General features: G+C 38.6%; 2 protein-coding genes across 2 annotated transcripts; one reads left to right on the top strand and one right to left on the bottom strand.

Annotated features, from left to right (window-relative positions):
• Nucleotides 1–482: 482 nt before the first annotated feature.
• LOC117430252 (polyubiquitin-B) lies at nucleotides 483–3,015 on the bottom strand. Its single transcript, XM_059000819.1, has 2 exons — nucleotides 2,862–3,015; nucleotides 483–1,793 (listed from the first exon to the last, which is right to left on the bottom strand). Exon 2 carries the CDS (start codon nucleotides 1,783–1,785, stop codon nucleotides 640–642), a length of 1,146 nt encoding a protein of 381 aa, XP_058856802.1. The 5' UTR covers nucleotides 1,786–1,793; nucleotides 2,862–3,015; the 3' UTR covers nucleotides 483–639.
• Nucleotides 3,016–9,436: 6,421 nt separating this feature from the next.
• On the top strand, nucleotides 9,437–13,041 carry LOC117430255 (centromere protein V-like). Its single transcript, XM_034050116.3, has 5 exons — nucleotides 9,437–9,593; nucleotides 10,511–10,609; nucleotides 11,076–11,145; nucleotides 11,519–11,633; nucleotides 12,393–13,041. Exons 1-5 carry the CDS (start codon nucleotides 9,583–9,585, stop codon nucleotides 12,515–12,517), a joined length of 420 nt encoding a protein of 139 aa, XP_033906007.1. The 5' UTR covers nucleotides 9,437–9,582; the 3' UTR covers nucleotides 12,518–13,041.
• The last annotated feature ends 343 nt before the right edge of the window (nucleotides 13,042–13,384 follow it).

The following is a 13,384-nucleotide window of genomic DNA, read 5'->3' as shown; positions in this document are numbered from 1 at the left end:
CGCTCTGGTTAATATTTAAGTTAATAGAAGCTGTACCTTTTAGCACTAGAGTGACTTCATTCCAAGCAAACAGTAAGTGAAAGTAAACCATTAAAAGAATAGCCAAATACTGATCATTTAGATAGCAATTTCTCCCAACAGATTAACAATTCTTATTCCAGGTTTTTTTTTTTTTTTATCCCTATACTAAACTATATTAAAGTGCGACTTTCTTAAACTCTACAAATGATATGTTACAGGAATGTATTTTAACTATTTTAAATAAAAACACTGCTTGATGTATGTTTTTATACAGACTTACTGCAAAGTTAGACTAGTCTGTTCTTAATATTTCTGGTACAATGTAATTAAATGAATTGGACAATATCATGGCAAGTTCTGCAGTGATGGTATTAGTGGAAACATGTCCGAGTTTCTTACCTTGTGATTTGAGTGTATGTAAATGTATTACCTAAAGCTACAAAATGTATTAAGGGACATACTCAGGTTTAACTGCACTTCTTTATTAGTACATTTTAGACAGTCCAAGCAACTTATGAATATATAAAAGTTCAATTAACTCACAGTGCAAGACAAGACAGAACTGTAAATCACATAAAGCATACAATTAGCAAGAACAAATGTTCATTTTTATGAACTTCAGTGACCACCTCTAAGTCGCAAGACAAGATGAAGGGTGGATTCTTTCTGGATGTTGTAGTCAGACAGTGTGCGGCCATCTTCCAGCTGCTTGCCTGCAAAGATCAGCCTCTGCTGGTCAGGGGGGATTCCTTCTTTGTCCTGGATCTTGGCCTTGACATTCTCAATGGTGTCACTGGGCTCAACCTCTAGGGTGATGGTCTTGCCAGTCAAGGTCTTCACAAAGATCTGCATACCTCCTCTCAACCTCAGGACCAAATGCAGAGTGGATTCTTTCTGGATGTTGTAGTCAGACAGTGTGCGGCCATCTTCCAGCTGCTTGCCTGCAAAGATCAGCCTCTGCTGGTCAGGGGGGATTCCTTCTTTGTCCTGGATCTTGGCCTTGACATTCTCAATGGTGTCACTGGGCTCAACCTCTAGGGTGATGGTCTTGCCAGTCAAGGTCTTCACAAAGATCTGCATACCTCCTCTCAACCTCAGGACCAAATGCAGAGTGGATTCTTTCTGGATGTTGTAGTCAGACAGTGTGCGGCCATCTTCCAGCTGCTTGCCTGCAAAGATCAGCCTCTGCTGGTCAGGGGGGATTCCTTCTTTGTCCTGGATCTTGGCCTTGACATTCTCAATGGTGTCACTGGGCTCAACCTCTAGGGTGATGGTCTTGCCAGTCAAGGTCTTCACAAAGATCTGCATACCTCCCCTCAACCTCAGGACCAAATGCAGAGTGGATTCTTTCTGGATGTTGTAGTCAGACAGTGTGCGGCCATCTTCCAGCTGCTTGCCTGCAAAGATCAGCCTCTGCTGGTCAGGGGGGATTCCTTCTTTGTCCTGGATCTTGGCCTTGACATTCTCAATGGTGTCACTGGGCTCAACCTCTAGGGTGATGGTCTTGCCAGTCAAGGTCTTCACAAAGATCTGCATACCTCCCCTCAACCTCAGAACCAAATGCAGAGTGGATTCTTTCTGGATGTTGTAGTCAGACAGTGTGCGGCCATCTTCCAGCTGCTTGCCTGCAAAGATCAGCCTCTGCTGGTCAGGGGGGATTCCTTCTTTGTCCTGGATCTTGGCCTTGACATTCTCAATGGTGTCACTGGGCTCAACCTCTAGGGTGATGGTCTTGCCAGTGAGTGTTTTCACAAAGATCTGCATCTTTCAGTCTAAGAAAGTGAAATAAAGTTTACTTTATCAAGACAGTCAATATTCAGCTGCAGTAGGTAGATAAATATTAAACAGCACTTTATTAAAAAAAGAATATTCTTAAGTTATGTACTCATTACACAAGACAATATTTAGAAAAAAAAAAGTTACCAGTTCAGATGCAAGCCAAGTTCTAAACGCACAAAACTCTTATCCAAATCCATTGCAAATATATGGCTAGAAATTATTATGAATACCCAAAACCGTGTAATTTCACATTAATCCTGCGATTCCATATAACACACTGCATAAATCGCATTAGGGACTACACTAGTTAGTGTGTTAGTGAAAATATTGTAAAGATTAATCGTCTGAACATTTGTCAACAGGCTTAAATACGCCTACATATAAAATCTAAATAACAAAACTAACTTCCTCCAGCCTTATGAAAAAAGTAACAAAGACCAAAAAATAAATTAAACTTCTAAACGGTTAAAAAGACTTAATTTGGACACGTTAGGCTTATTCAATGTGAACAGGGTTTTGGATCTTCAGTCCAGAAAAGGTCGGTGAAAGGGTTCGCCAAAACTCAAAGCTTGAACACCACCAGTTTACATAAGGAGCACGAGGCCAACAGGAGGCGCAAGGCTGTAAAATGGCCGTCCCTTTGTTTCCATTTTATAACTCAGCAAGTCGACAAAGGAACAACGACGCGTAAACATGAAAAATGTACATTTCAAATAAAAATACCATTATCAAAGCGATTACACCACTAAATATAAATACAAGTTAATACAACGGCTTCAGTAATCGGATGGTGAAATACACCGTTGCCATTAAGTAGTCCAAATGTAAAAGTTATTATCATATAATGTAACATTCATACATTTTTTAGCGACATTTACAGTAATTTCCCGGTAGTTTTATTGACAAACTACCAGCGGCAGAGAGATATCCAATTTTTAGTTAACATTCAAATCTAAAATAAATAAAAGTGATTTATCCAACTTACAGTAATATTAATTAATAAATATATATATATATATATATATATATATATCTCTATATAAACTTGAAAGAAAACTTACAGTTTCGGGAAGCTTCCGAAAATATTATTCGTCCTCTTATTGTAGCTGTGCTGAACTCTTGCTTCAATCTGCCGCACTGATTGCTGCGTTTTACTTTTATAGCTTTATCGTCAGCCACGTTTCACCCCCTACACATGACCTACAATCCCTCCGCTAAGAAAAGTAGATTCACATTCCTTTGCAACATTTCACTCATGCAGCGTGATGTAAATCAACTACAGCTGTGCTATATTTAATATGGGTATTTTTTTTAACATATCATTTCGAAATATAAAGAAGTTTCCAAAATACTCGACGCGCATTGATATGAAAAAGTACATTTTACAACAGAAAGGTCTGGAAGGTTCTGGCTTGTTTGCTTAAGCGAGCCCGCCTCCCAAGCTGTGATTGGTCAAAAGAGTTGTTTTTCTGAATGTTCAGTGGCTGATTATGATGTAACTCGTAGGTGTTCCAGTAATACTGCAGTTTTCTCGCAGTTTCTAGGTGTGCCGAGATTAATTTAATTATATCATTATTAAGAAAATACTGATGTAAATATACGAGTAAAGTAATAACACGTCGTCCTTTTTCCAAGTATTTTGTACGGTAAGCTGCATCATAAAATTAGATTAGCTGTTATTTTAATATGATTTTCTTTTTACATGTTCACAAAGTTTAAAATGGATGGCATACTGTAATCGTATTGTGCATTTCATCATCTGGTAGGTATAGTGAGATTTTTAATGGCTCTGATTTTACTTGTACTCACTGAAACAAGTCTCCAGAATCAACACGACCAGCTGAAAAACAGCAAACCACCAGTTTCGACCCGCATTAACACCAGTGCTTGTCATTGCTGCACTGCCTGTATCAGTAGTACCTTTCCTTTTAGATTTAACGAACGATTCAACTATCGTGCATTTATTTAGCCATACGTCATTGACACATTCTGTTACAATGCTGTTTAAAATACTAACCTAACACAGACTCCACCAATACACCTGACCAGTAGCAGTTATAATTGTTTTTATTTGTGTTTTAGAAACCTGAAACACCAGGTACAGACATAGATTATAGATTTAGATATAGTACATTATATATATGTGTGTGTGTGTGTGTGAGAGAGAGAGATCTGGGATGATATACTTCCTAAGTGCTCAAGTCTTGTTTTGAAGTATTGGAAAAGTTCAAATGTACCCACAATTAATTCAATACAGTAATGTGTTGAACCTAGGATGTCATGTGTCTGACTGAGGAAAATGATGAACCGCTTTTAGCAATAAATTGAAATTTTGCTAATGTATTACTGTCTTGTTTACACAGTTTCCGTGACTACCTTGCTTGTGTGTGGTTTTCCATGATTTTACTCGTCTTTATCACAGTTGCTATGCATCTTCCACAGTCCCACTATTTTGTCTTAAAATTGAGTCAATAGTGATTCATGCAATTGACAAATGTATTGCTTTGTTGAGTCTGTGCTTGTGCTTCAATCCAAGGGCTTCAAACTGCTTTATGTAAAATGGCTACAAAACTCATCCCAGTTACTCTTACAAAAAAAAAATCACATGCCTTACATGGCAATGAACAAAGTGCGTTTACGTGTGGCACCATAAGTTATGTGTTGTTTGACTTTGTATAACTCAGCACACCCTGTCATTATCTTAACAGACCCAGCAGCTTCTAGATCCAACTGTTGAAACAACCTTGTGTTGATTAGATAAACGAACCTACGCCCTTTATCAGTAAGGCCTAACCTTAGGAGGAGGCAATGTGGTCCAGTGGTTAAAGAAAAGGGCTTGTAACCAAGAGGTCCCTGGTTCAAATCCCACCTCAGCCACTAACCATTGTGTGACCCTGAGCAAGTCACTTAACCTCCTTGTGCTCTGTCGTTCGGGTGAGACGTAGTTGTAAGTGACTGCAGCTGATGCATAGTTCACACACCCTAGCCTCTGTAAGTTGCCTTGGATAAAGGCGTCTGCTAAATAAACAAATAATAACCTACAGCACTTGCTGTTTCACTTGTGATTCACTGGCTCTTTCTGTTTGTTTCCTGAGTGTACTGTATCACACCAGCTTCAGACACAATGCAACGTGTCACATGTTATATGTAGTCAGCAGGTTTGCTTGCTTAAGTAGGTCAGTTGGCTGGAGTTCAAGCCAATGCATATTCACTGGAGAAAGTGTAGCAGGACAAAATAATAATAATTATTATTATTATATTTGTTGCCATATAATACCTTGTTATGCTCTCTACTTGATCAAAAACAACACCCTGTTGATTTTCCAGTCTATTTTTCAGCTTCCTCCTTCCTGAACCAGAGTGCCTACAAAGCTTGTTACTTTCGACAGGGGTTTAAAAAACTAAATGATCGAATGAAAGGGGGTGATTCAGCTTGTTAGTGCGCATCCGCCCTGTGACTAGTAGCTGGCTGATCTCAGAAAGATCAACGGATCTCAGTCAGGGTTTAGTTTCATCAGTGAGCAGGTTTAGTTAACTTCTGAGCCACGTTATGAAAAGATCAATAGATGACCGTGTTGTATTGATGTGTAAATACAGTACGACACACTGCTGTTTAAAAGCACATTTTCTACACTTTTCTTTATATATAAAACTATTGGAAAAACTTTAACATGCGTGTTTCACTTCCTCATCTTAATTTACATTTCACTTTGAGTTTGTTCTTTTTTTATATTTTATATTCTGTAAAAAAAATCAGAGCTGAAATGCTACTGTTATCAGTGTTTAAATACAGCTGTAATCAATTGAAGTGCCCAATGTGCCATATTTGTCCCAAGTCCATTGTGTTGCAATTGCTGGTAATGCTGTGCTCTGCGATGGTTCTGTTGGGGTTTCTTCAGGGTATAACACTGGTATTATGGTATTGTTTTTGTTTTTACTGTAAGGGCGTTTTTCTAAAACTACGTGAAAAGTATTTTTTCTTTTCCTTAGTGTTAAGCTATCGACATACTGGTATCTAAGTATTTTTCTTTGCATTTAGTTTCCATGGAAACAAATGCCAACAGACTGGCTTGATAGCATTCCTTTACCCTTGCAGTACATCTTTACAAAAACTGAAAACAATTCTTTCAACTGGAAAATCAGTTATTGGATTCATCAATTATGGTTCAGTTCAAATACCTACTGTAGCTAGTCCTAAAACTGGGCAGTAACACGATTCTATGAATGGCTTTACTACAAACGAACAGTAGATGTTAGTTTACTGTATACTAACTCTGCCAGTCTTGCATTCAAATCCAGAGATTGTGGAGGTTTATCTTGTACCAAATGATCTTGAATGCAATGGCACTACAATGGCAAGCAATAACATCCACAATGTTAGAAGATAGGGTTATTGTGAGCCCTGGGGCAGCTGGGTGCAATTATTTGAATGCTAACTCTGTATGAAAATATCACAGTTTGTTTTGTTATGTGGTCCTGTGGCAGAGCAGGGCTCTGCCCTTAGAAATACTGGCAGGGAAGGAGTTAAATTCTCCTCCCTGCCCAGATTGATTGCTTCAGGTGGGAGCAATCAGTCAATTAATTATTCAATTATGGACTTAGCCACCTGGCATAAAAGGAGGCCTCAGCCGCCCACTTGGGAACAGAGTTCTGAAAGGAGAAGAAGAGTGTTTTTGTTTGTGTTGCGTTATTGAAACCAGTGAAGGCAACGCCCAGCCTGGAAGCTTTATTTTGTAAGTTTTGTTTTGTGTTGATTGTTTTGTGTTTTTGAAACCTTTTTGTTTGGCCCTTGTGCCTATTTATTTTGTATTTTTGTTTATTAAAAAGCTTTATTTTGAACTTTAAAACTGTCTCCGAGTCTCAAACCTCGGTCATCCTTGTCACAGGTCCTTTTTAAAAGCTGCAGCTGCAGTGACGTAGTTAAAATATAACACTCAGGTCAATGTAAAATTGAGCATGGTTGTGAGACACTGCAGTTTTTACAATGAGATGAATTTCTGTCATGTATCTGTAATACAGAGCGCAGAGACAGCTAGAGCTGTGTATTGAAGGCTGATCATCAGCGGGAGAGGGAGTCCTGGTTTATTTTTAGGGATTCTTAATTTAGGTCAGAGTACCATGAGTATCAGAGCCTTATATCAAGAACAGTTATACAGGATGCACCCTTATATGAGCAAAAAAGAAAGATATGCTACTACAAAGCAGCTGTACTTTCAAGCATTGGTACTCTACCAGCCTGGTATAATTGTAAACACAGTTATTATTATTATTGAGAATGGTGTGGTTTGGTACTGGTATTTGTAGCAAAATAAATCCTTTCTGGTTTGTTAAAGACATGAGCAGAGGTACTGTAACACCTGCTAATAAGGCAGTGTGGTCTGTGAACTTAGGACCAAACCTTACACATTAAAGAAAAAAACATTAAACAGACTGGGACACATTGAAAGGAGATGTTGGTGTTACTTCTTTGAATGGTGCTATTTAGATCCATCACCTTTTCGATCAATTGACCAGACTGGAGAGGCTGCTGCTGCAGTCTGTTCCTAATCATCAGAAAACCATGCACACCAGTCTTTCTAGTCAAGTGATTCCCATCCCACAGCTATGGCATGGAGACTGTACTGAGGCACATGGCACACTGCTTTCCTGACGCTTGGCATTATCTCTCAAAGCAAATTCAAAATGGTCCAACCCTAAGTGAAACTCCTGTGTCTGGGTGTGGTGTGCTTCTGCCCTTCTCCGTCAGCCAGGTGTAACCCTGTGACTGGGGCACGGTCAGGGAGGTCACCTGACCGGCTTGAGGTCTCATATGTATGAACTGTGAATGGCCCCCAGGAGCTTGGGTCGCTGGTCCTTTAGTGAAACCGCTAGACCACACTGCCTCCTGTAATATGCTGAGGAGTTGACTGAGCTAGATCCTGCCTTCATTTCGGTGGGATAGACAAGTGGTGGCCATGGCTTTAAAAAAAGAAAAAAGATCAGGTCAATGTAAATATATGACTGTAGGTATTTTCAGCATGAAATACAAGTGGGCCATTTCCAGAAAGTCGTGTCATCTTTATTACAGGCTTGTTTCCAAAGCTTTTAACTACCTGAAAGGAGAATAAAAAATAGGAAACAAAATAAAATATAAAAGCAATTCATTTTCTAAGTTAGTTGAGTAACCTCAGCTTTTACCAGCTTTCAGAACAAATGGTGCAAAAATACACTTTCAAACAGGATTTAACAATGCCACAAAAAAGCTTTGTTCTAGTTTTATAGAAGCATTTATCTGTAAACTACATTTGATTTTATGAAACATCAGGTTTCACAGTTCAATAACCCTTAACAAATGCCCTCATAAAATTGCAACACCAGAGTAACTGGTTGAAATCAATTTTGAACATCACAGAACTCTAGCAGGATATATGAACAGTATGTTCTGTTTGAATTTGAACTTTGTACTGCCCTTCCACTGAAAAAAACATTTCCTTTATGCTGTTGCTCTTGGGTTTAGGTCGAAGCTGTTTTACAGTTGCATCACTGTTCCCTACTGCCTCGTTAATGATATGATCCTCACATGACCCATACAGGGCTCTCACTGTCCTGTAGCACATAGCTAAACCCCGAGCTGCTTTTGTCAACAGAACTTGGGGTGTGTCACAACATGCATTTCCAACTTGCAAACTTGCATATTATCTGTAGATCAGCTGTTATTTTTTTCTGCAGAACCTATTTGAAGTGACTGACATTCAAAGTTGTAACAAGCTATTTTTCCCCCCCCCTTATCATTATTAAACCCCTAACCATGTTGTAACCCTACATTTTAACTTCAAAACACATGAAGCATAAGAATATAAGAGCATGAAAAAAGTTCCCTCTTTCCCTTAATTTTTCCAAGCTGAAAAGTTATTTCTTTAACCTGTCTTCATAGCTCATTTCATAAAGACCGGGGATCAGACTAGTTGCCCTTCTGTGCCTACAGGGAGTTTAGTTTGTCTGAAAATCAGCTGTTGTCTCAGTAGAATCCACACAGTAGTACTGAGAAGGAAGACCTTCTAGATTTGTATTTGCAGATACATGATCTATAAACTGCAGCAGCTTTTTAATGGCAAAGGTTTTAATCATAGCTAGACTTTTCAGAACTCAGATTGACTTCTGACAGCAGTCTGACCTTGTCACAGGCTTTTGAGACGGATTCACAGGCATGTTTGGGTGAGACGCCATGAGCCATAAACAGACAACAGCTGCAGTGTTCTGCCCTCAGAGACTTCCTTCAAATTGAAGAAAATACATTTGAAATTATAATGTCAACTCAGGGGAGCAGTGAAAATGTAACTGGAGATAACATAGGGTTTTAAAACCCTGGGAATTACACCTTTAAATGTATTACTCAACAAATGGATCATCATTTTGACAAAAGAGACCACATCCACTTTTTAGTTATTGTGTTTTTTTGTTTTTTTTTCATTACGTCTAATGCATAATTATATAAAATTAACCTTCTGATCCACCCGTAAACGTCACGAAAAATAATAACATATAAGCATACCGCTGTAAAAAAAACTAACAAAAAAAAGTCTCTTGGTTATATTCTGGAATGCTACAACCGTGCCCCCTGCAGGTAAAATTGAGCATTGTTTGTTTGGAGAGTTCAGTAAAATCAGACTTTGACCAACTTGGTGGTACTTCCGTTGAGACTTATTAAATAAACAACTGCGCAGTGGCGCAGCGGGCTAAGGTCGTGTGCTTTTCAGGAACGAAAAAAAGTAACCTTAATGTAACTGCTCCTGATGAATCTTAATGATGCTGAGGTATAAGTAAAAGTCATTTTAACTGTATTAGGTCTAGGAGTCTTGTTTAAAACACCAGTAAGATACTGTAAAAGTTGTGCAAATATGGCGAACTCTGAAAATACTCGGGAAAGACGCAAGCAAATATAAATATATTTAAATATACAATTGCGGTACAGAATACTAGTGTGCAAACAAAAAAAAAACACAATTGAGAAAACACAGAATGCAAAGAACAGCACTACACTAAAATACAACGAAACCAGAGAAAGACGAGAAACATCCAGGTGGACTTCTGGAGAAAAAACATAGCGTACATAGATTTTATTTTTAAATGAAGCAGTATTTATTATTAAATTAAGACACGTTACATTGCACGAAAGGATAACTACGGTAGTATGTTATTATTTCATGTACCGATAACATGTATGTGTTTAGTTCTTACAAAATAAATTAATAGTTTGTGTCATGGCGACTTGTAGCTAAATTTCAAGGAATAAAGGAAATAACTGCATCATTAATTAGAAATGAAATTGAAAAATATGTGGCTACAAATTTTATAGCAAAAAGCAGTACAGCCAATTAAAAATCCTGTCATGTCAGTACACCATTTCAGGCAAAAGGTGGCATTATTTTCACGTGAAACCCATTGTACTTATGAAACTTTATGAACTGCTCCAGACCAATAACATAGATTATTGCATGCAGGATAGACTCTCAGTGAGCGAGTGGTCACTGACCTTTTCCTAAGTGGGTACAGTCTGTGTTATTAATATCTAAAGTTAGTAAATGAAAACATTATTATGTATAGTATTACTGCTCCCTTTAGGATTTCTTCTGTTTTTCTTTCTTGGGCTGAGATGGTAACAATCTGCATGATGTGTGTTTAAAGTTAAAATCAGAGGTGACTTTTCCTCTGCCCCCTGCCTTGCTTTCAGTGATGATGAAGGACTTGTGAAGCATACAGGAGGCTGCCACTGTGGTGCGGTCCGATTCCAGGTGTGGGCTTTGCCAGATTTGCACATCTTCAGCTGCAGGTGAGCAGCATACTTTATCTCCCGGCATTTCTGTACACGGTACATCGTATAGGTTTAGCAATAGAGGTACGAATCATTTCTATTGTGATAAAAGAATAAAAGCTAAACACAACTCATTCCAGATCACCAAGCGGTTCTCGAATGTAGAACAATTGTGTTTATTGCTGATATGAATACACACTCTCCCTAACTCCATTATATTTTTGTCTTTTAACAAAACAGTCTGTCATTAATTGATAATTTGATCTTATTGTGCGTCATACAAGTAGCCCATGAGAGCCGTCGCATGTATCGTGATACGCATTGTATTGCGACCTGCATATCGTGATACGTATTGTATGGTGACATCCCAGCATGTGAGATGCCAAGCTTCTTTTATAGTGGGGTCAAAGAGAGCGAAGCAAGGAGAATGTGTGTATTTCTCTGACGTGGTAGCTAACATGGACTGCCATTTTTCTTTTTACAGCTGCAGCATTTGCACCAAGAAACAGAACCATCATTTCATTGTTCCAGCTTCAAGGTTCAGTCTGTTACAGGTAAAAAAAAAAAAAAAAAAAGAAGAAAGATAAATAATTGGTTTATTCAAGTCAATATTTTACAGTGGGAACCACGTTAGAATTCAGTTCTGTAACTGTACAATTGAGTCATAGTAAATCATTGGTTCTACTCCTGTTGTGAGAAGGTTGAAAGCCAGACCTAGTTTGTGAGCTCCGAAGTGTAAAGAACGGACAGAAAGGAGCTCATTAAAAGAGTTTGAAAAGAAAACTGTTGTGTTCCTCATCTGAATGATTTATTAAGGGACTGGCTACTGATATTAATAATACATCTGAAATGTCTTCCGTTATTTGGAGTGAAATTACTTTCATGATTAATATAAGGATTTGAAAAGCTTATTTTTTTCCCTTGTAGGGAGCTGAGAGTTTAACCACGTACACGTTTAACACCCACATTGCCAAACACATGTTCTGCAAGACATGTGGCGTGCAGAGCTTCTACAGGCCTCGATCCAACCCTGATGGATATGGTAAGTGACATCACTAATAAACACCCGCTGCTGTGAAGAGGCCAGGCTGCTGTGCGGGTCACCAGCCCAGTCCTAATAGAAAATGACATCCAAATCGAGGAGCGCAGAAGCAGCCAAGAGCTGCGCTCCCTTCTGAATGCCCGGCTATGTTGTACAACTACTGTAGCTGTCAGCACTTGTGTGTGACATTATCGTTCCTAGGCCAGGTCTGCAGCAGGGAAAGAGAGGAATTGTCAGCTTCTGTGCTACTTGATTTGGATGTCATTTTCTATTAGTGCTGGGCTGGTGACTGTCTACAGCTATGGTGAAACGTTTTGCATCACCCTATAGAATTAAGTCAAATTAAACCTGCTGAATCATGTTACGTTAACATATTGAATTCCATACCGCTTTGTAGTTTTCCATATACTTAACGAAAACTGACAATAATTGAAAAATGTGACATTTCGAAATCTAACATGAAATACTGTACTACTGTTATGGCTTCCAGTAGACTTTTGCAATATAATTTGGTAGTTTCTTTGATTGCTTGATGCGAAATAAAATATCTAAATGATGTTAAATTAAGGTCTCAATCTTAATATTCTAGGTGATGCAAAGCTTTTGGCCACAGGTGTACAGTGTTGGGAGTTCAAATATTTTTTTTACATTGTTTGGGGAAATACATATTTAATTCAACTGGGCTCCAAATGTCTCGACCAAACCCTTTTGCTTCTCACAAGCTCCTGAGCGCTGTGTGTGTTTTGTGTGTGTCTCCAGGTGTAATGCCGCACTGCCTGGATGAGGGCACAGTGCGGAGTGTCAGACTGGAGGAGTTCAATGGAAAGGAGTGGGAGAATGCCATGGGACAGCACCAGACGATCAGGAGCATGTCGAAGACCTGAACTGAATGTGTGAAATGTGTTGTGCTGGACCCATTTCCCCCTCTGTGGGCAGTCTCTCAGAGCATGAGCATGGAGACTGAACTACACTCACTGCCAGTCTTAACCTTTTCGTACCTTTGGGAAATTTGAAATAAATGCATTTTAAAGTTTAATTCTTTTAAAAATCGAAATATACTACCCCAGATAGAGGTGGTGATGATGATGATGATAGAAGATCAAATACAAGAGGAATCAGAAATACTTATTTCTTGTCAGACTTGGTAGCTATGTAATTAAAAATGCTTTAAAATGCTTCAACTCTGATACCCAAGTTCATAAATCCATTTTAAACGCTGGCTGTATGGCTTGTCCACTAAACCTCTCAAAGCTTGACGAGTTAGTCAGTGCTTCTGAAGATAAGCTACAGTGTGAACCTCTCATTCACTCTGCCATTGTACTGTGTGCGAAACACATTGAAAAATCAAGGGTCTAATAGAGAGATACAGAACAGTGTTTTTATTATTACACTAACCTCGTTACTGTTATACTTGTGCGTCTATTTGATCTTTGAAGTTTCCTTTAAAGTAAAACTGAATTTGGAGGATTTCTTCAGGCAGCTTATAAAGGGAGGCCAAAGTACACTTTCTGAATGCCACCACTTTCATGTCAAGGTCCCTATATCTTGAAACTGTGATATACAGGGTGATTAGAAAGTAAGTTTACCACCTCAATGCACCATATCATTGATTTACTTTCTAATCACCCTGTGTAATTGCCTGTGTGCAGAAAAAGTGACCACTCAGCAGTCTGAAGAATTCCTCAACAAAACTCTTCAATTCCCTGGTAATATTGAATTAGCACCTGTAAGTTATGCAGATCACAAAAAAA

This window comes from Acipenser ruthenus, chromosome 26, assembly GCF_902713425.1.
Source record: "Acipenser ruthenus chromosome 26, fAciRut3.2 maternal haplotype, whole genome shotgun sequence".
NCBI classification, from domain to species: domain Eukaryota; kingdom Metazoa; phylum Chordata; class Actinopteri; order Acipenseriformes; family Acipenseridae; genus Acipenser; species Acipenser ruthenus.
The sequence above is the reverse complement of the archived record's forward strand: the minus strand, read 5'-3'. Positions and strand labels throughout refer to the sequence as shown.

Coding starts and splice junctions, on each gene's coding strand:
- LOC117430252 (XM_059000819.1), bottom strand. CDS start 1,785: ATGCAGATCTTTGTGAAAACACTCACTGGCAAGACCATCACCCTAGAG.
- LOC117430255 (XM_034050116.3), top strand. Junction 11,146..11,518: donor CAAGGTTCAGTCTGTTACAG/GTAAAAAAAAAA, acceptor TTTCCCTTGTAG/GGAGCTGAGAGTTTAACCAC. Junction 11,634..12,392: donor ATCCAACCCTGATGGATATG/GTAAGTGACATC, acceptor GTGTGTCTCCAG/GTGTAATGCCGCACTGCCTG.